The 27577-nt window shown below is 40.0% G+C and overlaps 1 protein-coding gene across 8 annotated transcripts; it reads right to left on the bottom strand.

Annotated features, from left to right (window-relative positions):
- LOC140916041 (putative ferric-chelate reductase 1) lies at nt 1-27234 on the bottom strand. 8 transcript variants are annotated; one of them, XM_073356942.2, is made up of 19 exons: nt 27167-27234; nt 26229-26382; nt 20358-20498; nt 19486-19625; nt 16339-16534; nt 15872-16008; nt 15259-15353; nt 14302-14452; nt 12746-12925; nt 10910-11008; nt 9804-9951; nt 9073-9189; nt 7254-7366; nt 6848-6934; nt 5843-5940; nt 5563-5621; nt 4551-4694; nt 2378-2439; nt 1-2292 (listed from the first exon to the last, which is right to left on the bottom strand). In XM_073356942.2, exons 5-19 carry the CDS (start codon nt 16532-16534, stop codon nt 2200-2202), a joined length of 1779 nt encoding a protein of 592 aa, XP_073213043.1. In that variant the 5' UTR covers nt 19486-19625; nt 20358-20498; nt 26229-26382; nt 27167-27234; the 3' UTR covers nt 1-2199. The 8 variants fall into 8 exon arrangements, with proteins under 8 accessions (XP_073213043.1, XP_073213040.1, XP_073213044.1 ...); XM_073356939.2 differs by lacking the exon at nt 20358-20498; XM_073356943.2 differs by lacking the exon at nt 20358-20498 and having other exon boundaries at nt 26269-26382.
- Between the last annotated feature and the right edge of the window lie 343 nt (nt 27235-27577).

Here is a 27577-nt window from a genome sequence, read left to right as displayed (position 1 = left end):
TTTGAAATTAAAGTACTTATATTAATGTTTAAAAAAAAAAAATCAAGAATGTGTTCACATTTCCATGACAGAATAGACAATGTTTGAGGTATCAGAGTACACAGCACATACAGCTATCAGTGTAAAAGCCATACAAAAGAACTCAACACTGATAATTAAACAAGAATAAAAACCCAGTGAAACATCTGGTTTGACAGGTTTTTCTTCTGTAAAGAAATACATTTATATGCAGAGTCCCTAGCGACTTTAGAACTGATCTGGTCATATGACAGTAGGGTAGCAGTGGTTCCCAGGCTCCCGAGACTGGAAATCCCCATATTCCATTGCAGTCTAGTCCCATACTCACATCCCAGTATAGTTCCTGCTATTTCTTTCCTTCTGTATCCACACCTAGGGTTTTTGGTAAGTACTTATTTTTTTCCCGCTTGGTGGGGTTTTTTTGGGTTGCCCCACTCCTTCCTTTCTGCTGCTGGTGGTTCTTCTTTCCCATTCCTACACCCACTTGAAGACCACCATTGCTACCCATGAGGTTACCAATCAGCAGGTTGGGGCTGAAACACATGCTTGTGCGGCTGATAGCTCTGGAGGAGCCAAGAAGAAAATAAGCTTGAACCAACAGCCTGAGCCTGTAGCCCTCCACTGAGTTGTTCCTTTAACCAACTACATTAGTGGGTACCAGATGGAGGGAGTACAGATAGGTTATACAGGAGACAATATATAGCCACCATTTAATTCCCGTCTGTGACAAATTCCACAGCTACGTCATGCTTGTTAAGAGAGCGGAGGGTGGACAGGTCTGGATTCATATACCTTTCTTCATCCCCAATCTCACCTCTCACAGCTAGTCAGGTATTCCCTGGTTGGCAAAATATTCTGTTATAACATACCTAAATCTTTGTGCTTTGAAAGTAAGCCGTTCAGGGTTCGCAGGGGGTATTATTGCAGTGATCACTAGTAAAACATTGGCAACTACATAGTCAAAGCGTTCTAGAAGCAGAGCTACTGCCACCCCTAGAGAAACCCACAAAACAAACAATTTAAAACAAGTGGAGAGAGAGTTGTTTTTATCTAGCCAACATTGCTTATGGGAATCCCTTACTGCTCAAAATTGGGGAGAGGCACATTTTCCCCCTCCCCCCCGGGGAGGGGCACCCCCATACACCCAGTCTCTCTAGTATTCCCATGCACATGAAGCAAAAGGTCATGATGTTGGATAGACATGCTAATTTCAAAAAAAGAGCTGTGGGAAAGCAACTTCTATCAGGTTAACCAAGAGGTCAAGGAAACTCTTTGTTTCTATCTAACAGTACCATATTTAATCACAAAGTGATGGAGCAGATATTTTGACTTAAGTGGCCAGAAGACACTGTGACTATCTAGAGACACTGGCACAGTTTTGCTAAAAGTTTCCCATAATGAGTTTTGCAGTGTGTCTTCTCTTTATATTCAAAAGAATTTTTTTTTTAAAATCTTGTGATTGATGCAAGCAATGACAAAGTTACAGGACTGAAGCTCAGCCCACTGTGTGTGTGTTATATGGAACTGCTCTTAGAGCAGAAAGTAGTTTTTGCATTTAACTGCAGAGAAATATGCCAATGTAGTCCTTGATGAATCAACTTGTGTTTGTGACAATCATGCTGAGATTTTTGGAGTGCACAATACTAACATCACATACTTTAAATAAGAACCATTAGGCAGTACATTATTCATTAAGCAATATGGTAAACTGAACTATGTGACAAGCAGATTTAGGACTGGTCTATTCAGTATTCCAAACAACATATGTGTAGGTTAAGAGAATGACGACAAAAAATCAAAACAGTGATTTCCACCCCTATCAACCAGTAGTTATCATCATACCCGCTCAGCCTACACACTTCAAAACAAAAAGTTAAATTACTGGATTAAGAGAGTTATTGCAGTCCTTACTCAGGGAAAGACTCCCATAAAAAAAAATATCAAAGATTGATGTTGCAGTCCTGCCCAAACTGTCTTTAGAATCTAAACATACATTCTCTCTGTTGATGATCATGAGAGCACAGACTGATGAAGTCTTCTCACACACACACACAAATTATTCTTCAAGTGTAACTTCAGGAAGGTATTGCAGCAACACTGGAATCTGTAATAATTCCTTGAGTGGTGCTTCACTCTTGATTTCACTGCAAATGTTCAACATCTAATGTCCTTGCCAGAAATTCATAGTTGGTGGATTGCTGCCAGGAAGGTAATAAGGAATGCTGTATTTCCACAGATGTAGATGGTTAACACAATCTCTTTAAATGTATGACCCTACAAGAGAAAATACACATTTTACAATTACAGTGTTGTAAAGAAAAGCACACACCGTGAAATACTTTCCAAGGTAGCAACTTGCCTCTGCCTCTGCCGATGTTAGCGACTGCAGAATTTGTATTCTATCTTCATCAATCACTTCAACTGCAAAACCAAAACAAACAGGTGGTTAGCCCTGTACTTGATAAGAAGAGATGCAATGTTTCATACACACACTTCTTTCTGGCTAATGGTTGATTTAGTCAATGGAGGGCATGGTATTAAGACTGATGAACAGGTCTCTCTACAGCCAGTTCAGAAACACCACTGAAAAAGCCTCAAGCAATGCATCCTCTCATGGCCTACACTTCAGTGTTCACAGTTAAGTAGAAATAAGGATAGAAGGTTAATGAAAATTTGGAAGAGCTTGCCAGAAGCATAGAGGACACTCTCAGTGTTTTGTCTTTTAAATGCTAAAGAGCAGTGGTTCTCAACCAGGGATAGGCAGAGGTCTTCAGGGAATACAGCAACTCATCTAGACATTTGCCTAGGGTTTACAAGAGACTATATAAAAAGCACTACAAAATCAATATAAACTAAAATTTCATAGATCAGTATAAACAAGTCAGTCTCTATGTACTATATGCTGAAAAGTACAATATTTTATATTCCAGTAGATTTTATAATTATATGGTAAAAATGAGAAAGTATACAATTTTCTGTGACACTTGCATTTTTAGGTCTGATTTTGTAAGCAAGTAGTTAAGTGAGGTGAAACTTGGGGTACACAAGACAGACTCCTGAACGGGGTTACTCATCTGGAAAGTTTGAGAGCCATTGCTAAAGAGGACAATTCGGTTAGGATTTCTACATCAGCTCCTGGATTTCTCATGGTCAGCTGGAATTTAACTCTTCTTTCCTCCAAAAATCCTCAGTTCTTCCCCACCCTCATTTTGAGCCATTTGATGCTGCTTTCCTCTGGTTATTCAAGACAGAAACCAGAGTCATGCAATTCTTCTCCCCTCATGTATAGGCAGCATCTAACTCCTCCCACTTCTGCACATAATAGCTAAATTGGTCATTTCTCTGCATTCTATTTTATTAGTAACTATCACCCTTCTTGTCTACTGTAACCAGGGGTGAAAGTAGGAGGGTACCATGTACTGATAAGAAGCCAGTACCAGCCTATACGCAGCCGATGTTAAAGCACGACCATGGCAGCGCTTTAATGTCGCTACCGGCAGGGCTGCCGACTGGGGGGCGGCGAGGCAGGCAAGAGGGGAAGCTGCCTCAGGGCCAGTGATTTAAAAGGGCCAGAGCCCCGGGCCCTTTTAAATCTCTGCCAGAGCCCAGGCAGTGCGGGCCAGGCAGCATGGATGGGCTGGCTGGGGGAGGCTGACCCCCCAGCCCCACCCCTTCTACCCAAGGTCCTGTACCGGTAAGTATTTAATATTACTTTCACCCCAACTGTAACAACTGCTCTCCATCCTTCTCGGCAACTATGCAGTGGTTTATTTACTTGTGTATATAATCTTGACTCCTGGTGAGATACTGACCAAAGTGAAGATAAGAATTTGGTATGAAATCCTGTGCCTTACTGAAATTAACTTCAAAACTCCCATAGACTTCAATAGGGCCAGGGGCCCTGGTATTTAGCAGCTAATGAGTTACTCATTTTTGCTCAAATAGCATTTGTGCTTAAGGTCCCCTGCTATTGATCAGTCTGTTCCTAGGTAGGCAGCTACAGCTAGTTACAGTAATGGTTTATCGCAGAGGATCCCAAGCGACAGTACCTGCTTTCCTATCCAGATTCAAAGGATTGAGTTCACTCCCACACTAAGCTGGACTTTCCCCATAATATCACAATAGCCAGCGTTGAGCTAGCAACACAAACAGATGATTTTTGGAGTAAGTTTTAGAGAATTGTGAGACCCTCTAAGTTTTGGGATTTCATGACACGCAGTTCAATTGAAAAATGTACCAGCACTTATTGCCAGGAAATTCTAACCAAAAAAAAAAAAGTGTCAAAACAATTCACCTATTGTTTTCAAGAGTGGTCACCAAATTTACATACAAGTAGTCATCCATGCATCTATTTCACATATCCAAAATCACCTAAATGAGCTGATATTTGCAAACACAACATTAGTGGCTGGTTTAAGCTTCCTAACTGAGTGAGATAAATTATCCAAGTTTTTGCATTTCACCTGGGAAGTCCTATTTTGCACTACCTGGCCACTACCTGAGTGACACTAGCCATATTGTTTGGTTTGTACCTTTGCGAATGAGACAGTAGCTATGTATCTCCAGGAGAATATCAATACCGACGTGCCAAGCTACAAATCCAATCATTGTATACGTGTCCCATGGGTCTGGAAGGTTGAGTGCTGGTAGGTCCATTCCCAGGAACATAGTCACCACTGTTGTTAAAACAAAGTCATAGTTTAAAGATGTGAAAACAAAACATTGAGAAGTACTGTCCCCAAGACAAAGCGACAAGCTTATGGCTTAGTGGGTGAAAGGTTATCAAGAGTTAAATATACTTCTGGAGGCTTAAGAGTGAAAAACCACATCCAGCTATCTCTAACTGTATGGCTCAGGATAACCATGATCCTTGTTATACATTGATCCTATGAAATAACGTCATAGGATCATAAATTAGCTATGGTCCAGAGCTAATTTACCATATAGATTGTAAACATACTAATCTAAAAAGAGGTTTAGAAGGACAATGATGTGATACACAGCCACCATGTGTGATACACAAATTCCTCCAAATAAATGGAGAACCCCAACCGATTTGGAAACTCTGGTGATTATACATAATTTAAAAAACAAACCAAAAAAACCCAAAACAAAATGGTTTCCCCCAAAACTACAAGATGAGGAGAGAGGTGCCTTGTGCCCACTTAGGCCCTGAAGACAAAGACGAAAGGCACAATAGGGGTCCCAGTACTCCATATGGATAGGTGGAGACTTAGGGAAAGGAGAGGAGCTTTGAATACACAAATTGCACAAATTTGTCTGGTTGTTGCTTACCCTTGCTACTGTACAGGATTATGTCTGGTTTGTATAGCCCACACAGACAAAACCCTTATTCTAAGACCACTTTGGTGATTAACGAGATTGAAGCGGTCATCTACATTAAGATCCATGTTTGTGTAACTAGAGTTCAACCACCACTCCATTTCTGCAATACCAACATCTCAAGATGTCTAAGCAAATTACAAATGGGCTATAAACAATGAGGTACACTAGATATGCCTAGACAGGATTACAATTACTCACCAGCTAGTATTCTAGCTGTTGTGCCAGCACTCCAGTGAACCCAGTTAAATACTTGCCTTCTACAAGGTGAAGAAATAATCAGTGTTATATCAAGTAATTTAGTTGCCAACCTGAAATCTTCCAAAGGATGGAAAAAGATCCTTAAATATGCCATGTTACCTTGAAAAATATGAAGTTTGTATCTGTATGAAACATGTTTAAAACTTGTTTTGTATACTATCAGTGTAACCTCTTGGAGAAGTACATTATGACATTTTAAGGAGTGTAAATATCAGAGTACCTTGGTGCATGAGGAGGTGGTCTGAAACCAGCTATCAGAGGTTGAAAGATTGCCAGAGCCATCACGGTACAGCCAAGATATGGGTGAAAGCCTGCCCACTGAACAAAGGATTTCTTTTTATTAATACTGTGACATTCATGCTAAACAATGCAAGCATTATTCAGACCAAAGAACGGGTCAGGAACAACTGTACACAATTGCAAAGCCTTATTTTAATACAGTTTCTTTCAGGTACATTCCAAGGCCCTCTCCTCAGCTACTAGTGTTCCCACCTCACATGCTTTTTGCTCCAAGTCTTGGCTATGAGTAGAAGCACTTTTTCTCCCAGTGTATGTTTTTAAATTAAATTTAAAACTGAATTGTTATTTATAGTGTACTAGGCAGCTTGAGAAAAAAGAGAACTAGTGGACCATGGGGACAAAGCTAAGAGCAAAGGACATAATTAGGAAAAGGAAGATTCACACTGAGCGTTAGGAAGATTCAGACTGAGTGTTGGGGAGAACTTGATGTCAAGTACTATCATCACACATAAAACACTTTTCTTAAGAGAAGTGCTTTGCATTCCATCATTTAAAATTAGGCCAGATAAAGCACTAGAAAATTATACCACACAGAAGAGTTCTGTATTAGCTGGATGAGGGGAGGGGAAGAAGCAGCAGATTGACTCAGGACCTAATAGATCTTTTTCATCTTTAGTTTCTGTGGTGAAACTAGAAAAAAAGTGGGCTCAAAGCAGGTAGAATAATTCTAAACAAGGGCTTTCACACACAGGGGGAAAACCAGAAAGATAAATGCCTGACTTATACTTGTTTGTCATCAGGAGATCACTCAAGCACAGCAATGAAGTAACAGCTTTCATCGTAATTTCTTTGGAATTAAATAACTACCTAGGACATTGACATTTAAAAAAACCCAAATCTACTGTTCATACTTCAAATGGCATTTATCCTGGAGCCAATACACAGACTTAAAATCTCAGAGGCAGCACAAAATTTTTTTACTCACTTTACTCCAGCCTCCTCTGTATATAAAAGGAAGAACAAAAGCGATGCTCGTAAGAAGCACTGTGGTCAGCATCAGCATACGATGTACCTATGAACATTTAAATAGGTTTAAAAAGAAGGGATGGCAGTGTATTTTGGAGTTTTATTAGATGAAACTGTTAGAGTTTGCATTACATTGGCAGGCAAGCAGAGATTACTAGTAAAGGCAAAGTCCATTGTAAATATGAGACAGTACCTAACTGAGCTCATTGTACTTCACAATTCCAAATGAAAGTTATGGCCTGTGGCACCCCAGGTCAAGAAATAAAAGAAAATTTAGTATAAGGAGCATGACAGTCTCTCGTGTTTTATTCTATTTGTAATAAGACTAATACATACTAAACTTTTATGTATAGTTTTTTGCCCACCTGGAACCAAATCTCCTTTCCAAACAACGAATGAGGCCAAACTGGTTTGAAGAATCTGGCAACAATAACACCAATACTAACTGTAGTCATCCATGCAACAAACATTAATGAAGCTGAAGGAGAAAAATAGTCACATGTGAAAATTTGGTTATAACACTGGATATGAATAAAATTGACCAAATATTGCAGAGGATAAGCTTCAAAATGTAGCATTAGAAGAACATAAGAGTAGAGGGTCAAATCCTGCTGGTACTTGGTTCAAAAATGCCTCACACAAAGAGGTGCATAGGCACATTGGTGTACTCTTGCTATGTTATATCTCTATTTTTTTGAGCTGAGATCAGCCAATAATAGGACTAATCTGTATGGATAGCACTGTAGAGAGATCTGGGCCAGGTCAGAGAAGGCACATGCACAAAGATATAGATTTCACTTCCAAACCAGAGGGCAGTCTATTGCTGCCTTCATGAGCCGGTTCACTGTGCAACAGCACAGGTCAAAACAGAGGCAGTAATGAGCAGCCCATGCGTTATCTGCTGACCACAGGTTTTCTGGTGAGCACCTACACAGTGAATTTTTGAGTTAGATTTTAGTAGCAAAAGTTTAAAGTTAATTCAAAACAGGTCTTCTTTCTTTGACAGAAAGTAGAATTTTCATTCAGCTCTTTAAGGACCTGGTTCAAAGCCAATAAATGTGAATGGAAAGAATCCCATTAACTTCAATGAGCTTTGGCTCAGGCTCCAAACCACCACCCAATGAGTGTCTCATGATTAAGGCTGCGTGACTGTCAGAGGTCACGGAACTCATGGATTCTGGGACTTTCCGTGACCTCCATGACTTCTGCAGTGGCCGGTGCTGGCTCAAGGGCTGCCTGAGTCGGGCAGCCCCTGGGCCAGCAGCAGTTTGGGTGTGTGGGATGCAGGGTGGAGCTTACCTGGGGGGGACTCCCTGGCTCCCACTGGCATGTCCCTGGAGCTCCTAGGTGAAGGAGCCAGAGGGCTCCATGCGCTACTCGCACCCACAGATGCTGTCCCTGCAGCTCCCATTAGCTGCCGTTCCCAGCAGGAGAAGTGCATGGAGCTCCCCTGGCTGCCCCTCCCCCTAGGAGCTGTGGGGACATGCCGGTTGGAGCCAGGTAGGGAGCCTGCCAGCTCTGCCAACCCTCCCCCCACAGCAGGGGTCCCAGGCCATGAGCCGCACCAGCAGAGGTCCTGGACCATTTCTGCACATCCCCCCAGCAGCACCTACGGCCTTCCAGCCCAAAGTTTTAATTAAGGGTATATAGTAAAAGTCATGGACAGGTCACGGGCCATAAGTTTTTGTTTACTGCCTGTGACCTGTCCATGAGTTTTACTAAAAATACCTGTGACTAAAATGTAGCCTTACTCGTGGTACATGCATTTATTTTACATTGTATTGGAAAAAGGGAACTTCAAAATAGAAATACAATTCTAAATTTAGACTGCCAAGTCATAAAAATAAGAAAACAAAATTCCTTTAAAAACAAGAGAGCTAGTAGTATGCTTAACAAATGAGTAAAACAAGTTCCTCTCTCTGGATGAGTAGAATCCTGCAAAGCCAAGTTACAGTTTGTCAGGGTTTTTTAAACTTAAGCAAAAAAAAAAAAAAAAAAGTGTTCCTACTTTTCCCCCCTAGTTTTCCAAACCAGCTCTTATATCAGGAGAAGCAGATACCGCAGTGGACTGACACACCACAGGAAATAGCTACTTTACAAAATTTTCATCCTTCTTTCTGCAATCAATAGTAGCCTCTTCAGCACTCGGCAAATCTAGTATTTGAAGTTAGAACTGTAACTTGCCATGGAGTTTAAGAAGAAGTGGAGAGCGGGATCCCCCTACATCTTTCGGAGAGTCTGTGACATTGTACATTCCATTGGTGATCAGAGGCTGACGATGATGTTTGTGAATTAGACCTCCTATGCAAAGGATACAGAGTAGTTTATAGATCATTAATTAAAGTCGCTGTGCTTGTACCCCTTCCCCTCCCATCCTTTGTTTACAATTCAGTGAGCATCATGTGTTGTAGGGGGATGGCGATTGTGTTTGTAAATTTCACCTCTGCAGATTCTGACTGGAATCTTTTGGATTCAGCTCCACCCGCCCCCCTATAAGAGTTTTTCAAAAAATTATAAATATGTATAATCTACCTTAAAAAAAAAAAAAGATAGCATTCTATGAGATCTATAGGGGTTTGAAGATTATCTTGTATACAATGCTATTTAGTTTCCATACTCCTTTTAGTTTAATCCCTATTAAAAATTGTATACGATTCTCTCTCAAGAATACTACTCCAAGCACCAGATGGTTATGGAACACATTTATATTAAAAACAAACCAGATTTTTGTTACAATTCCAGAGATAAGCCAGAACTCATCACATTAAGGTCATTTTCACTGGTTACATGTGAAACTTGAGACAGAAGTCAGATTACTTCTCATGTTTATTTTTAATATACCTTACAGGGGATAGTCCTTGTTTAGCATGTTTGAGAAATGTGAATATTTAACCATATCTTCAAATCAGACTTACCTTCACTTGCCCCCCCATCTGCCAGAAAGATGTAATAATTAGCATCTAGATTAAACCTCCCTTTATAAGCAGGAAGACGAAGGTTTCTTCTGAAAGAGCACTGAACAAGACCATCAGCCACTCTCCATGAGATATCTTCAAGGCCATTCTATGAAACATACAATTAACATTTAATACTCATTTCAAGTTTGAAAGACCCCACACAAATTTACTGTGCTCCTTCCTCAAGGCCAGTGATTTTGGCCAAGCTCTGCTTGACCAATGTTGGATAATGAGCCAATGTTCACTGTTTCTTAACAGCCTACATCATAAAAAGAGAGAGTTAGCTGCATCAGCATAGTCCATGATGCCAGCAAAAATCTGAGAGTTCTGCTGGTGTGGTAGGTTTCTAGGCAACAGCTGCAGCCACATGCTTTCACACGTTACATTTTAGGGCTCTGTCTTCAAAATGGTGACTAACAAAATTGAGTCTTACATGGTGCATTTACAGAAAACTATTTTTAAAAGACAATAGCTGCACAGGAGCACTGTGAGGTTAAATTACTTGCTCAAGGTCACACACAGAGAGCATAAGGCAAAGACAGAGTGCTTCCCTGAATAACAGAATCAGGAAATTTGCATCGTATTACCCATTTGTCTGCCACCTCAGCATGACCTTGGGGAAGTCACTCCCCGCTATCATTTTTACTCTCAGTTAACCTCTTGTAGAGTTACTGCAGGGCTCTCAAAGATCACTTGCCCTGTGGAGCTCCATCAGCATTAGCAACAGTAGGTGATTTTTAGAAAGTTTCCCTAGCATAGACGGGGCAAAAAAGGACAAGTTCCTCAGACCACAAGGAAACTACCCCACAAATTGTTCAAATAGAAGTCATAAAGAAGCCAGCAACAGATCTGGGTCTTGACATATCTTATGCATCAGAAATAAGCACCTTCTATGTGAGGTGGGTCAGTAAGGCCAGAGAGGGAAAAATCTTGGGGTCTTGATCATAAGATGGCTGGTTATAGAGCTACTGCCTTATTAGCTCCATTCAGAGCTACTGGGTTAAAAAAAGACAAAATTTAGGACCCAGCTGTGTGCAAAGTGACTTAACGGTCACATACCATACCTCTGAGTCCAACACAGGAGGAGTTCGCCCACTAAGATAGGCCGTGTTTACATTAATACGGTGATCTTCATTAATACACAGATAAGCATCATCGTCACCCTGAAAATAAAAGCATTTTCCCCCAATTTAGATAGAAGTTATAGACAAAGCCATATGCAGATAAATGGTTTATTCCAAGCTCTCCTTTCCACCTGTGCTATACTCGGAGTAACTCCATTGTCATTACAGCAAGTTTACAATGGAGCAACTAAACGGAGAGTCTGGCCTGAAGTATTGTAAAAGTTGAAAGTTTGAACTTACAAAATCAAATGGAACTACTATTTTGGATGACATTAGCTAGAAATCTACAAGGTATTAAAAGTTATTTAATTGCACACCATATGCCAATATCAATCTTTGCATTGTCAAGTTGAAGAAGATAATGTTAAAATTTAAAAAGTTTACTCCAACACAGCAAGCTATAGTGCCTGAAATTATAAAGGCTTACCACCGGGGGTCAGTGGTACATGTACTTTTTTAAGTATTTATGCAGGCAGCACCAGGATAGTCTGTAAAATGGTTTGATCATGGTGTCCAACAGCCCATCGACACAGTGTTTTTGGGATGCTAAAAAAGTGTTTTTATCTAGACTTTTTGAACATCAGTGCCAAAAAGGGGTGGAATTTTAACTCAAATGAATAACTTATTTATAAATAAAATTACTCCAGGCTTTTTCTACAAAATATCCCCATCCGCATTGCCAGAGCCTCTTAAATACCTCCCCCCGCTCTCCTGCTGGTAATAGCTCATCTTAAGTGATCACTCTCCTTACACTGTGTATGGTAACACCCATTGTTTCATGTTCTCTGTGTATATAAATCTCCCCACTGTATTTTCCACAGAATGAATCTGATGAAGTGAGCTGTAGCTCACAAAAGCTTATGCTCAAATAAATTGGTTAGTCTCCAAGGTGCCACAAGTACTCCTTTTCTTTTTGTGAATACAGACTAACATGGCTGCTACTCTGAAACCTTAAATACCTGTGATTATTTAAGCTAAGTAAATCAATTTACATTATCAAATTCTGTGATTAAAACTGGAATTAGCTGTTGAGGTCAACAAAGAAGAGACCATTATTTCTTCCTATATTTGTAGAGTGAAGAACTACTTTTTCCTGTGACAACAGACATGTAGAAATGCTTTAAGAATGTTACTCTGTTCAGGAAGTAAGTTAGATATACTGATTAGTGCAGAATACTCTTTCACATTGTAACTCTCTTCAACCATAAGAATCTCCAAAGGGCTTTCAGGAATGAATGCGTCCACCCCTGAACTGCACACTTATTTTGGACAGAAACCACAGTGAACATACAGCAGATTCCTTTTAGAACAGGCAGTGGAGAATATCGCATTTAACTGCAACTACCCAGGAATTTAGTTATGCTACAATGTAACTGTCTGGAATTTGATCAAAGGCAAGTTCTCCTTATTCTTTCAGAGAGTGCCAGAGGATCTTTAATGCAAGTGTTAAGTCAGGGACTACATTTTTCTATCCACACTTGTAAGAGGCTACCTCCATCCAGCAATGCTCTCGAGCACCACACTGGAGTAATTATTAGTTGGGGAAGTGCCACTATCACCTTTTCCAGCAGCATTTCAGGTTTCTCTTGAAGGGTTCTCATCTGACTACTACTCAGGCTCAGGTCTATTTAATTTAGAAAATCTGACGGACGTGCAGCTGAGAATGGTGGGGCTACACCAGTCTTCATCCTCAATTTCTTGACTAAGAATAAATTATTTATGTATTTTGTTGTGCTACTTGGATGGTATAGGAAATACTGTAAAAAGGATACTCACCATCCACTGGTCATGAGATAATGCAAAGGCTATATATCCTTCACTAGGACCACTCATTTCAATAAGCACTGAGTGGTTATTTTGTTTGAAGGACAGAAAGAAACAATAGGCAGCCCCAGGATCACATTTTGGAGGATTCCTTATGCAGAACTTTGTACTTCCACAGCCGGAGGCATTAAACTGGACAGACAAGTAGAAAATTAAGTTAACAAAAGAAGCTGGTCATTCTCCACCCCACCCCACGTACAACTACAATTACTGTAGTCCCAACTAATGTAGAAGTGAAGATTTACACAGAAAATGCATAAAGAAACCCCTCTTCTTCTCCCCCACCCCACCCAGCCAATAATTACTAACCAGGATTAGAATTCACTGTCATGGTAGTTATTAAATTGTGAGCTTTGAATTCACCAATCAGTTCAAATGAAAGAGTTTGACATCATAATAGTAACAAGGCTATAATTTGGAAATGTAATACAATCCTCTCCTATCCAAGGACATTTCTTCTGTTAAGTTAATTATAACTTATTTTATTAAAGTAAAATGTTTCTATATACTTTTTCAGACTTCCTGGTGTCTCACTTTTCCTAGACTATTCTAAGTCATTAACAACCCCATAGTGCTTAAGTTATTAGAAAGATGCTGCTGTGGACTCTTACCAACTCAAAATAGCACATACTAGGGGAGAAAAAGTGTCTATTTTTTCCTGAATAGTTAGTTAAAAACCCTCCAAGAAAAGATAAGCTGCACAGAAGCCCGATACATAGCACTGAACTTTGAGAGTACTTTAAATACAACAAATTCAGAACAAGCATGTTCAATATAGCAGTAAGTGGAAAAAGATGTCATATTGCTAAACCTGGTCATGTTAAATGAGAATACTATTGCCCAACTAATGTTGCAACTTTAATTAGCACTTCAAGAACCAGTAATGGAAGTCCATACAAAGATAAATCCATGTGAACAAGCAGTTATAAATTAAGCCTACCCACTAATGTATAGAAATAATCTACTGTGTTCCTGCCAACCCACACCCTCATTTTTTTAAACCCGAGTTTTATTTATACAGAACCACAGGTCAGCATGGCTCTTTATACATAAAGCATGACATCACTCTCCAGAGGAGCTTAGGTATTTGTCTTTTCACCTTCTTACTAAAACAGTGCTTGAACTGAGTTTCCTTCCCCCACTCCTTTTCTCTCAACACTTCAATAGTTAATAATCTGAGACACACATGATGGGTGAGGTAATATCTTTTATTGGACCAACTTCTGTTGGCAAGAAAGACAAGTTGAGACAAAAAGAGAGAAGTTGGTCCAATAAAAGATATTACCTCACCAACCTTGTCTCTCTAATATCCTGGGACTAACCTGGCTACAACAACACTGCAAACAATAATCTGATGGGTTATTTCCTATCTTCCACCTTCTGCCAACACAGTGGCAAAGAAAACCATAACCGCAGCCCTACTTAGGAAAAAAACTCCTGTTGAAACCAGGCATAAGAACAGAATAAAGGTTGCAGAATTTAGCTCATAATAGAGAAGTGATACCCACTGATTTTGTTAGATGGTAAACTGGCTGTGAAGTTGGTAGAGTCTCTGGTGTAATACTTGTAGGTGTCGTCAACGGTGGTGCATTAGGTTGGGAAATGATGGGACCAGGAATCTTCACCCAAAAGATTTCATATTTCTCTACAACTGTGGCTCTGAGGGGAGGGGAGAAAACCATACAAATATTCAGTGCTGTGAGGGGTGTGTAAGTACTAAATGAATGACTAAATAATGCTTTACGAAAAAGGAGGGAGAAACTCCTTTATTTAGCTGGGCCAAAACCAAACACACGTGTCATATTATGTCATACAATTAATCTCTCCAAACTTGGCATCTACACAGGTACCTGATGGGGTGGGTTGGTGGTTGTTGGTTTTTTTTTTGGGGGGGGGGGTGGAAAAGAGTGAAACCCTCCAGCTAAAAGGACCTACCACATAGCAGATCAAGCTTCAGAAACGGATTCAAGACAGTCACTTCCCAACTGCCTGCTGCATAACTTGCAGCATCACAGAAGGGTGGCATTTAATTTCTATTTCAAAAACATGAGTGTCATTGTTCATACCATACATCCTGGGTCCAAACTGTAAAGCCATATAACGGTAGCACACGTGTGCAGTTTTGCTTAGGAATTAAACTAAAATTCACACATCACAAAAATATTTCCATCACTACATTTGTAAATCACCCCTTGCCAAGAGACAGGAAAAATCCTAAGTAGTAGGCCAGTGTCAGCTGGTAACATGCCTTGTAACTTCCCCCACTTCCAAAAGAGGAGAGAATTTTGATGATTTTCCATAAGCGGCAGAGCCAGTTCTTGAGCAGGAATTGGTGTGGGCAGAAGAGGGAGGTTTCCTCCGGAGACATTTCCTGGGTGCTAGTCAATATTTATGACAGAGATAACGCTATATATTCACCAAGTTTGCATTTCTAATAAAGTAGCTCCAATGTTGTGTTTACTTACAGAAATTGTACATGTTCTGGTGCATCTGTGGGAGCAACCCAATAAGCCTCTACATGTTTCTTTTTTGATTTACTAGTGTGACTGACAGCAGAATTCTGAAACAGATATATCCAGAATCAGAGAGAACCTGCACATGGAGTATATATGACAAACTATGTACATATAGCAGCACTCCTATAGTTATTTTACAAGGCAACACAATGGTGCACCAGAGATGCAGTTCAACTCGGTCCTGAACAAGCCCAGACCCACCCCACCTTCCATTGGGGTCCTATGAAAGGGAATCAGTTACAACTGGGCTGTGGAAATGACCAATGTCTGCAATGCTGTGTGTTCTACTTAATACTGACACACTAAGAGGTATAGTCTACTTGCTGTGTGCAGAGCCAGTTGGCGCTAACCATTGCACATTAGTGGAAGCTAGAGGCTCTGGCCAGAGCTAACTGCAGAGAGCCACACCTCCATCTGCAAGTCACTGCCCAACTGTGTTGAGCTGCTGCCTAAACAGAACGAGAAGGGCTAAGAAGCTTAGGGCATGTCTACACTGGGGATTTTAGCTATTGGTGTAGCTACACCAATGCATCTTAGTCCCCATTTGAAACACATACCATACCTTTGTAAGTCCACATGTCAGGAGCTGAGAAATCCTCTCTTCAGCTAGCATAAAAGAGCCAACTGCAGGGCCAGCCAAGTTCTCCGCATTCCGGGCTTGTATGAAAAATCCTTCAAAAATGGGACCAGATAAATTAACTAAAATAAGGAGGGGAAAAAAGGTAAGATGTTAAGATGTTTCCAATGTAATCTGTAAAGGTAGAAGTGAACAAATATGCTTCCCCTGCCCCCCGAACCCTGTGCCTTAGCAATGACCACTGTTTAACGCTATTTTAGAGGTTAACTGCACTGACTTGGATGAACATTCATAAGCATCATCAGGACATTTCAACTTTCTCAGGATGGGGCCGTCTATGGTTCCTTAAACCAGGTAACCCCAAGGAATCTACAGAAGAGGAGTGTGAGGCAAGACAAAGCACTCTCTTTGACCAGCGTACTTTACCACAGCTGCAATGCTGGACACAATACCTTTTATATGGTCCCCTGGTCTAAATTCAGTCTCATTCACTGATATAGTGTGCTTAGGCAATGGCTGTGGAGAATGTCCATGGCAAGGCATCATACTACTGCAGGCCTCTTTTACTTTTCCATTTGGATAACCAGCCGCAGGAACAGAAAGAAAGGCAAATATCCAAAGAGTGAAAGCCAGTCCAGGAGGCTCCATCTGAATAAGTTAAAGTCACACATTATTAACCAACACTGTAAATGCTATGCTGTTTATAGAGTAGGAAGACTAATGATTAAATTTAAAAAAAAAAAAAAATAGATGTTTGCAAACATCTTCACAAGCGAAGGCACCAGGTTCAAGAATCATAGCAAACTGGAGTATCCAGACAATTGCCAGGCATTCATGAGATTGTTTATAAACACCAAGCATTTAACAAATTTTAGCATGAATGATTATTTGTTCAAGAACTCCTGTGGTTGTGGAGGATCACCCAGCCATGTGGTACTGTTTGTCCTCTCTGGCCAGATTTGTGTTGTGGACAGGCTACCATTTAAAGCAAGGTGTAAGTTTATTTTCTCCTTTTAAAATAGCCCTTTCAGAAGAGTTTTTTCTGCCTTTCTGCTGATATTTATGGGTCCTCTCAACAGTGAAGAGAAGATAGGACCATGAGCAATAGCCCCCAAACGTGTGTGGGCTCACCCTTTGCTTCTTCTATGCTCAGATACTTGAAGTGAGGATACTTGGCCCTTATTACACAGTATAAGAGACACTCCTCACTTTCCTTTTACATTTTCAAAATGCTTCACAAAACACTAACATTCTCACATATGTAAATATCACCCCTGTTTTACAGATGGAGAAACAGAGGGAGAGAGATTATCTGACATGATCAAGGCTGCAAAGAATCTTTGTCCTGGGAGTAGAACTCAGGAGTTCCTGCTTCCCAGTCTCGTGCTCAGCCCATGCTACAATCTTCAGTTGCATTCTTCAGTCAGTCCTAGAAAAGATAAGTCAGCCCCAAGCAGGGACCTGACTCAAAACCCTCCCTACATGGCATTACACCCTTCTTCATCTGACCAGTCCAGTCAGATGAAGCCCACCAGTTACTCGGGACATATGCAGCTTCAAAATCATAGAATATCAGGGTTGGAAGGGACCTTAGGAGGTCATCTAGTCCAACCCCCTGCTCAAAGCAGGACCAACCCCCAATTTTTGCCCCAGATCCCTAAATGGCCCCCCCCTCAAGGATTGAATTCACAACCCTTGGTTTAGCAGGCCAATGCTCAAACCACTGAGCTATCCCTCCAAATGCAAAGGATCATAGCATTAAGGAACAACAAAAGCCTATCACAAGTCCAGACGTTTATTAATCAGAATGACAAAGTAGTCCAAATCAAGCAGTACAGATGGAACTAGTCATATATTTATTCCTTTTTACATGACTAAAGATTCCCCAGTGACAAGATCTTCCCCAGTGATTACAATGGCCAAGTAGTGAAAAACATTTCTTTAAAGTCAGATGAAACAAACGATTTTTAGAATGTTGTCACAGTAATAAAGCTACTGTTTCAAAGTACAAAGTTACTGGCTAGAACTAAACTCTGATCTTATGCACTAGAAAAATATTGTTTATTAGTTTGTGGGAAAAAACCTGTATTTCCATTAGCTACAAACAGGTTTTCCCAAAGCACTCCCCCATGGAATCACCTTTTTGGATTTGAACAGAGTAGTCCTGGACTTTTTTTCTCCTTTCATCATGAGAAACAGATATTGATGCAAAGAACCATGATCTATTAGGACTGAAGATCATGATGGAGGGCAATGTAGATCTGACACCAGAGGTTTAAAAGAAAGAAAATTTAATTTGTTCTGCCACAATGGGGAGTATGGCAGAAAGGTAGGTCTGGGTTTTTAATGTTACTTTTATGTACAGTCAGATCTTTTATGGGGATGGGGTTGCTATTCTGCATGTTAACAGAACATTGTAAATAAAGTTTTCAATTATATCTATGAGGAAATTGTTCAAAATAAGAATACATTTTATACTGATTTTGCCTCATCCTCGTGTTTTCTTGCATTATGGTACTGTTATATGAACAGTATTTGTATACACAATACGTTCTGTACTTACAGGTATAAGATAGCCATTTGATATTATGCACAATATTGTTCCAAGACAGATGCTCGTGTGGCAGCATTATTTCAGGGTATACTCATTAAATGGTACCTGGGGTTTTGACATGTACCTGGTGCACCTTTACCATATGATGAAAATAACTTGTTTCTACTATGGTCAAACAAAATAGTAAGAAAGACTCTTCACCCTCACTGAGGCATCTCAAGGTTGAAAGCAGATTACCAGAGAGAGTAGAGTTCCCCTATTCAACTGTGTAGGAAGACATACCCAAGTCAGAAATATACTAATCTGAGGTCCAAAGATCTTCTTTCTTGGAAAGTACTCTATTTTAACAAATAGATCAGAAAAAATGAGTTCGGAAGCTTCCTAAGCACATATGGATGTAAAGATAACACAGGCACAGCACCATTTCTCAGATGAGCTGAGCCCTGCCCTGTGATAAAAGAGAAACCAGAAAGGCTACAAGGCCAGAGTAACCATTTATTCACTCTAGAACAGGGATTCTCAAACTTCATTGCACTGTGACCTCCTTCTGACAACAAAAGTTATTACATGAGCCCAGGAGTGGGGACTGAAGCCTGAGCCAGGGTTAGGGCAAAGATGAAGCCCAGGGCTGAAACCAAAGCCTGAGTCCTGCCACCCGGGTCAAAGCCCAAGGGCATCAGCTCCTAGGTGGTGGGGCTTGGGCTTCACCGCTCAGCCCTAGCAAGTTTAACACCAGCCCTGGCTACCCCATTAAAACAGGGTCACGACCCACTTTGGGGTCCTGACCCACAGTTTGAGAACCACTGCTCTAGAAGCATGTAATATTAGCTCTTTTCCCAGAGTGCTGGATGCAATCGTACAGAACAATGCAGGATTTGTGCTTCTACATAAAGTCAGCAAACAGCTCTAAATTTGAGAAAAATCCATGTCTTCAGAATGATTATACTTCAGGGACTACTAGAACCACCACCCCCACCCCTAAAAACAAAACTATTGTTTTTCTTAAGAACGCTGAGACACAAGACAGGCTAGTATACAAACTCACTGTGTCATCGATTACTTCTAGAGAGCTGGTTTCCAAGCTTCTTGCAGATGACAAATTAGAATGAATTTGGTGAGCTCCTCCTAGTCCCCATTCAAGCACATCTCAAAAATCCGTCACAATTCTCAGTCACCACCAGAGTTCTGTGCAAGAGGGGCAGAGGAGCACATAGAGGATATAGTTTGCAAGAACTGAGTTGCATTAGATTTTTGGTATAAAGAAAGCTTGCATAGTCCTTGTTGAGATCACAGTATGCTGGCTCAAGTCACTGCAACTTTTCCCTCCCTGTCATGAACTCTTAGTAACAGAAGGTATAAGAAGCTTCAACATGTTTCAGAGTAGCAGCTGTGTTAGTCTGTATTCGCAAAAAGAAAAGGAGGACTTGTGGCACCTTAGAGACTAACCAATTTATGTGAGCATAAGCTTTCATGAGCTACAGCTCACTTCATCGGATGCATTCAGTGGAAAATACTCCACGTCCCCAGCCAGCTTCAACATGTTGACAGTTACCAAGAGATAAGACGTGTATGTGATAAGGCGATAAGAAAACAATGTTTAGGGTTCCAGTTTAAATAGTAGATGATGTGGTACAGATTTTTTTTTTTTAAAAGAGAAGCCAAGGTTATTCTTCTGCAAACTGAATTGGTAACAATGCTACTTTTTTCCCTAAAGATAAAAATGGCTTTGCACAGGGGAGAGAAGAGGGAGATGTGAAATAATGGTCATGCTGAACAGTCATTTAAAATGGGAGATGGGGTAGGGAGACATTTATACAGGGATAAGTGAGTTTCTGCTCCGTATCCCAACTTTCCTACTAAAATTTATTCCTCCTTTAAAAAAAAAGCGCAGCTGAGTTTCTTAAGAAAGTCCCTTACTTTCTTTGAGTGAAGATTCTTTTACAGCATAACATTTTTCTCAGGGTTCTTCTCCCAGTAACAGGAAGTTATTCTTGAAATGCAGTTCCTTCTACTACATGTATATACAGCAGTATTTTAAGTCTTTTGGAGATTCACTTTCTGTGGAATGTCAGAGAGAAGAGGAATTTGGCACTGAACAGAAGCCAATTTTTGTAAGAGGTGAATCCAACCAAATACCGTACCTCAGATTCAAAGTTGCCCAAATTCTCTGAAAGGAGTTCAGTGTTTGAAACCCAATCCAAAGCAGAATGTCATGCCAGATACCATTCCACATAGTGGTAAAGCCCCAGACCTAAACACCTTGAAGTTTGGGAATTAAAGCGTAGCACCAAAGATCATTCTCACCTCCAATCTATTGCATATCTTACCCTTCCTTAAGGGAAGAGAAAAACTAGACCAGGAGAAAATGTCAAGGAGCTGACTTACAATAAAGCCTCAGTATAGGTACATTTTAAGACTTGTGTCTTGTTTGCCCTGAAGTCCATAACAGTAATAACTGAGACAGAACACTTCACAGCCTTGTGAATATGACACCATCAACCACACATTAACTAAAAGCCACGAAGGAAAAATTGAATTGCTTGGAAAATTGAATATATATATTATCAGTACGTCAGGATGGTGTGATATTCAGAGTTTTAAAGGGAATTAGCTAATTAACTTACTGAACCAGTAATAATTGCTTCAGAAAAGTCACCATAAACAATGATGAAAGTACCATAAGATCTCAATAATTCAAATAATGTGTTGAAATCAAGAGTGGTAAGAAGATAAACCTGGTAAATCTAGGTCAATCATTAGTGAAATTACAGAACATTTGTATTCACTCAATACAGCTGTTCTCCTTGGAAGGTTCAGAAGAGTCAGTCCAGGGTCAGCCAAACTCTCCGAACCCTCTCTCATATAACACCTTAATGGAATCTAGAATAGCTACCCTTCCCTCCATAAAATTACAGGGCTACTTTTTCTGATCATTACAGTTCTCCAGTCAGTAGCATAGATTTGCTTTATCATCACAGGCAATTTCCAAAACATGAAGTCATTCATGTTATTTGCTAAAAATGAGCAACCATCACAGAAGATAAGAAAAATAAAACTCTTAACCAACACATTAAGATTATTGCTACACTTGCCTAATAGGTAAACAAATTCAAATGTTATAGTCTGTCCAAAAGCTATTAAAGTTGCAATAAGTGTATAAACAATATAGTGTAGAGCTTAAGAGATATATTTTTCCAGGGCAGCATTGAAACAACAAGTTAAGGAGGAAAATTAGAAAAAAAAAAGTTCCTAATCATGGTGCTCTGAAAACACACTAGAAACATCAGACTTCACGTGCACCCCATTTTTTGATCAGGCTCTTCTGGGGTAAAAATGCACATAGATCACATTGGAGTTATTCTGTTTGAATACCACATTTTGTTGTTTACATTTGTAATTCACCATGAAAGGGAAGAGGACTTTCAAAAAACTTTTAAACATGCCTCCTTCCCCCAACCTGTATTGAATAATTTGGAAATGATTGCAGCTATAAATGTCTTACAATAATGAAAAATAAGATTGTTAGATTTTTTTCTCCTCCAAAGGTATGGCTTATTAAATTACCGTATTTCCAGCTCAAAAGCAGTGAATTGATTTTTGTCAGCTGATCTAAGGAAAGCTCAATCAGAAGGTCACATTAAATCCAAGACTCTAGAAAAATTCCACTAAATCATAACTGGAAAAAGTTAAGCCGCACTACAAATAAAACTGAAGGCTACCCACAGATGACTGGTTTTATACCCAATGTGAAGCAGAACTCAGTTAGCTACACTGGTGCCATACGTGAAGATCCATAGGGACCTTATAACAGGAACACACCCATTAGAAGACAGCAGTTCTTGTAGTATGGGATAACTTAATATAAACGCTAGAGAATATTACTTTAGAGCCATCTGTATACAATTTGAAATGGAAAATCTTCATGGAGTTTAAGGTTTTGTTCACAAGTTAACCAAACTGCAGTAAATCACGAAAAGAAAGTCAAGCGGTTTTATCCTAGCTTTTTTATAGTCCAGAAGTATTTTTTTTAAAATGACCTTATGACATGGTTGTCCTATATGGTGTGAGAGCTGGCAGACCTTAATGTCAGCAGATTGTTAGTTACAGTTAATCATATTATAACTATGTATTCTAGCACAGTAGATTATCAAATTGTTACAGGATTTATACCTTTGTTTTACAGCGGTGACTTGGGAAATGCTTTAGAACTTGCCAGTTAGAGGGGGGCTTTTGTGTGTTCATTATGTACTTTGTAACTCATTTCTATGCAATACACTACTCCTTTTCTGCTCTCTCATTACAGAGAATTGGCAATCCCCTAGCTTCAAAATATACTGATCTGAATAAACCCCCACTTGCAGAAGTGTCATACAGCAATGCTTCAAACACTGAGCTATAAAAAGTACTGAATCTGGAACTTTCCACAGAGTCCTTCAGCCCTCTAATTATGCAGTGTTCAGTAGATCATGATATTTGACAGTGTCTGCTTCCGGTCTCTGCTACCAATCCTAATTCAGGAGAGACTGACTCTCTGGAAATTAATATATAGTTTAGTTTCCACGTCCATTTCATCCTTAGCTTCTCCATGATCAGACTAACCTGATTAACAGTTAATGCCAGCTCTGGTGCTAGTATTTAGTTGCAACAGGGCCATGACTGTAAAACAAGTTTTACAGAGGTCACCTAAACAGCCAACAGCTGATAGGTAACTTGTAATCAGTACTGGCCTGAGCTGGAGTTGAATTGGAATCTTCAATCTATTCCCCGAGCCATTGTTACCCAATGCCTTCCATTTTAAGAAGTCTCTCACAGGATAGGCAAGCTACTCAGGGCTCAAGCAGGAGACTTCTGCCCTGGAGGCACCCTGCCCTGACTCCTGCACTGGGGACAACCCATGCAAATAGGGTTAACATGTTGGCAGGCCAGCAGGGATTGCCTAAAAACCCAAATATTGTTCCCAGGAAGCTAGTGATTTCAGAAGCGAGGAACAGATATTTTGGTTTTCCAGTCAGGTCTTCTGAGTACCTGCAAGAGACACTCCTGAAGTCCCTCCCTCCTCAGCTTATCAGAACTAAGGGAAAACAGCTGTGCTTATTTAGATATGCAATAGACCAGAGCAAGACCACTAACTGATGGAGTTTACAGAGGTTGTTTTGACCTCAGAAGAGAGACAGGAGGGTCTCTCCACAAAAGCTGTTATGATGAGAAGCCAGATTGTTCATAACAGGACCTGCCAACTCAAAGGTTTATCCCCGTTTGAAGTATTCAAGTATCTAGCACTGGCTAAGTTCTTTGGAGGGACAGATTGGAAAATAAGAGGTTGTACTTTCATGGACTACAATGACCTTTGGATCAGGCCCTTAGTAGATGTGGGACAGTGAGGACTGAAAGATGCTGGATTTGACTTCAGCTATTGTTAAGACAATGTATAGTATAGAATTATTAGCTTTGGATTTTGTGCAGATCAAAAGTTGTAAAAACAAACCCCATAAATGTCTGTTTTTAAAATTGAAAATGGATTCCTCCTGAATGTGCCCAGCTGTGCCAACTTTCCCTCTCCATCCTGCCACACCCAACTATCATATTGCATTTTTAGAGGGACAATATTCAACATTAATGGGCTAAAAAGTTGCACAATCCTCACACACATTTTTCTAGAGGACTAAAAGCTGTATGAAGATTAGAATCCCACGGCCTAATCATTCCTTTTCCCACCTGACATGTGTGTGCACACAAACCTGCCCACCCCCAGATGAGAGGTCCACACTAGGTAGTCAGGTGCCTCTGTAGCACCAGCACCATCCCACCTCCCAGGACATCATGGGGGGGTTCTCTCAAAGATCAACAATCTCCAGTTAAAGGGAAAACATCAGCTGGACCCATGGAGAATTTGCAGAAAAAGCAGAGAAGCCTCAGCCTGTGCTATCTCCCATGCTAAACCCTCTACACGTGGGCAATGTTCCTAAAGGGGGACCCTGAGGCAACTGCCAAGGAAGCTCTAGGAGCTTGGCCTCACTCAAGCCATACTGCCAGGGATTCAGAGAGGAAACAGTGCCAGTGCATAACCACTGGGCCTCTATACCGAAGGCCCTGGCATCCAGCAGGTCCCCCGAGCTCCATGAGGTTTTTGGGGGTGGGAAAACAACAGCTGGTTCCACTGGGTTGATAGCAGAGCTCACCCTTTCCCCAAATGGAACAGTCTAGGTTCCCACACTCCATCCCTGAGGGATTTCTTCAGAAGAGGGAGACGGAGCATCGGAATTAGAAACTAGGTGAGCCACTGTTCAGATTCTGCATGCACTTCTGTGCGAGTGATACCTGTGCATATCACACTATGCCATGTTTTCACTATTCTCACAGGGCAACAGGGGACAGAGAGCCCTGCTGTCTGAGCTCCACTTCCCTGAGCAATACAAAAAAGAGGGTTGTGGTCACTTCTGATCCCCTGCCAGCTCTAAAGAACAGAGTAGTCACAGAGAGCAGGACAGCTCTGTTTGCATATTCAGTTTAGCAATAAACTCAGCACCCTGTACTAGTAAGTCATTTAGAAGTTGGGACTTTAAGACTGAGCTATTAGGAAGTCTAATAGATATTTCACCATCCGGGTGAAAGAAAAAGTTGCATTTCAAAAATTTCTTTTAGAATAGAGGAAGAAGGTTGTATTTTAGTCCTGTCATCCTGAGCAGCATAGTATCCCTTTTTAAATTGGGAGCTCTCTGTATTCTGTACACATTCTTTGTTAACTCGCAAAAGACAAAAATATACAGTTCAGTGCAAGAGCAGGAATAATCACAGACCAATTCAAGTCTGAGCAAAGGAAAAATTGGGTCTCATTTGCTGTTTGTAGCGTGGGACATGTTACAATGTTTTCTATTTCAGTTAACATTAAAGCTGCATACATGGAAGATTAAATGTGTCTTCTTAGGGCAGGTCTACACTATGAGATTAAGTCAACTTAAGTTATGCAACTCCAGCTACGTGAATAATGTAGCTGGAGTCGACATAGCTTACGTCAACTTATCGCGGTGTCTTCACCGCGCTGGGTCGATAGGAGAAACTCTCCTGTCGACTTACCTTATGCTTCTCATTCCAGTGGAGTCAACAGGAGAGCGATCTGCGGTCAATTTAGCGGGTCTTCACTAGATCCGCTAAATCAACTCCAGGTGGATCGATCACCACAGCATCAATCCACGGTAAGCGTAGACATACCCTTAGAGATATAAAATTCACACAAAAGAGCAAAGTGCATTTGCTTTAAAATAAAGAAGCCTGACACTGTCATTTTTAAAGTAGACTCCCAAGTTCAACCCACAAACATTTCACACATACATGTATGTAGAACAAGAAATTGTACACAGGTGAACAAGGAGCTAATCTTGCAACTTGTTGCACATTGGCAAACTGCTGTGCTAGTACAGGATCAGGGCCTTTTTTTTTTTAAGCACACATGTTTTTCTGGTACAAATCAGGAAGCTTCTCTGACAACTTTTCCTGAAAATGCATTTTTGCTCTGTCATTTTATACAATAATTTCTGGTTATAATACACACTTGCTTTGTGCCAGGTGCAATTCTTTTTTTTTTTAAAAAAAAGAAAGGGATAATAGCAACTTAAAAAACAAATATAAACCACACTTCTTTCAGCATATTCCACTGAACAAGTATAAAAGTGGAAGAGTAGAGAAGAAAGTTTTCTCTTTTACTTATCCAGTTTACTTTGGTCACTTAATAACACTGTGCAAGATTGGGGCTTCCAGCTAACATTCATGCACATGCTTAAAGTTACTCACATGTTTAGAATATGTGCAAGAGTGGAGTCAGCTTTCCCACCTTTGGCTCCAATCCTTCATCCAATTAATAGGGTTCACTTATGCAGGTTGAATGATAAGATCAGGACCGTTGGATAGTTTTTTTCCCCCTCGCAGGAATAGAGAAGAGAGTTTTCTTTTAAAAAAATACAAAGATACAATTGTAAAACATGAAGAGGCAAATGTATTTTTTTAAAAGTCAAAATTGTTTCTAGATAAAGAAATTTAGTTTAACAGTATCTCTGTTAATATCTCAAACTTGCAGCAATGAACATGCTTACTAAATAATTAGATCTCTTCAAAGTCTTCCGTGAAAGGCATTGTATAAGCATTATTATTATAAAACACTAAATGCAAAGCATTTTCATTTGCTTTATAACTGTTAGAAACATAGCTCTCTCTTTGCACAGGTTGTCCTAAGAAATTTAGGCTTTAGTATAATATAAAAACAATCCTGGAAGTGTATGGCATTAAAATAGTTAATTTGTGTTCATTCAAAAGCTTCTGGACTTCCAGAAAAAATTATATTATATATAAAGCTTAAAATAAAAGTTATATACTCTGCATATACCAAATTATAATAATTGAATTTTGCTGTTCATACCTACATTTCTGTATAGTACAGGGAATACAGAAAACTGAGTTTCTCCCCCATCAACATACTTTTTTTAAAATTCCATTTACAATTATTACTTTCTAATCACAGGAAAGCAATCATTAACCTTATGCCCGACCTACATTATCACAACAGACACTCTTGAACCAGACTGTAGGACACCTGTTCTTTACTTGCTACATACACCTTGCTCAGGATAAAGCAGTCACTTCACCTAGTACCACAAACACTCTTAAAACTAGTATTTTAGTACACGGTTTTCAAAGCATTTTGGCTACCAAGAGAATCTTAACATCATGCTTACCTTATCAAATCGTGCAGAGTGCTCTAGCCACACTTCCTGCTTTCTGACAAGTTGTATCATACTTCAGCAGAGGGGTGGAGTCAACCAGTATTTTAATCAGAAGGGAAAACGCCCTAGGAACAGCTTGTTAAAGTAAGTGTGAGGTTAGGAACAAAGGAAAAAAATAGTAACACTTTAACTTTTAGAAATACCTGTCTTAATACATTGTCTTACACATTTACCACACCACATTTAAAGTCTACTTTACTTCCCTTTACCCTGATGTGTAAGTAATGAAAAATACATAATATTTTACTCACTGGGGGGGAACACTCTTCTTAGACAAATAGGCAAGAAGAATTTTGCCAGGCTGCAACAATTAATGCATATAATTATGCACACACTTAACTTCACTACTGAATGTAGCCCATT

Source organism: Lepidochelys kempii, chromosome 8 (assembly GCF_965140285.1).
Source record: "Lepidochelys kempii isolate rLepKem1 chromosome 8, rLepKem1.hap1, whole genome shotgun sequence".
Classification (NCBI taxonomy): Eukaryota; Metazoa; Chordata; order Testudines; family Cheloniidae; genus Lepidochelys; species Lepidochelys kempii.
The sequence above is the reverse complement of the archived record's forward strand: the minus strand, read 5'-3'. Positions and strand labels throughout refer to the sequence as shown.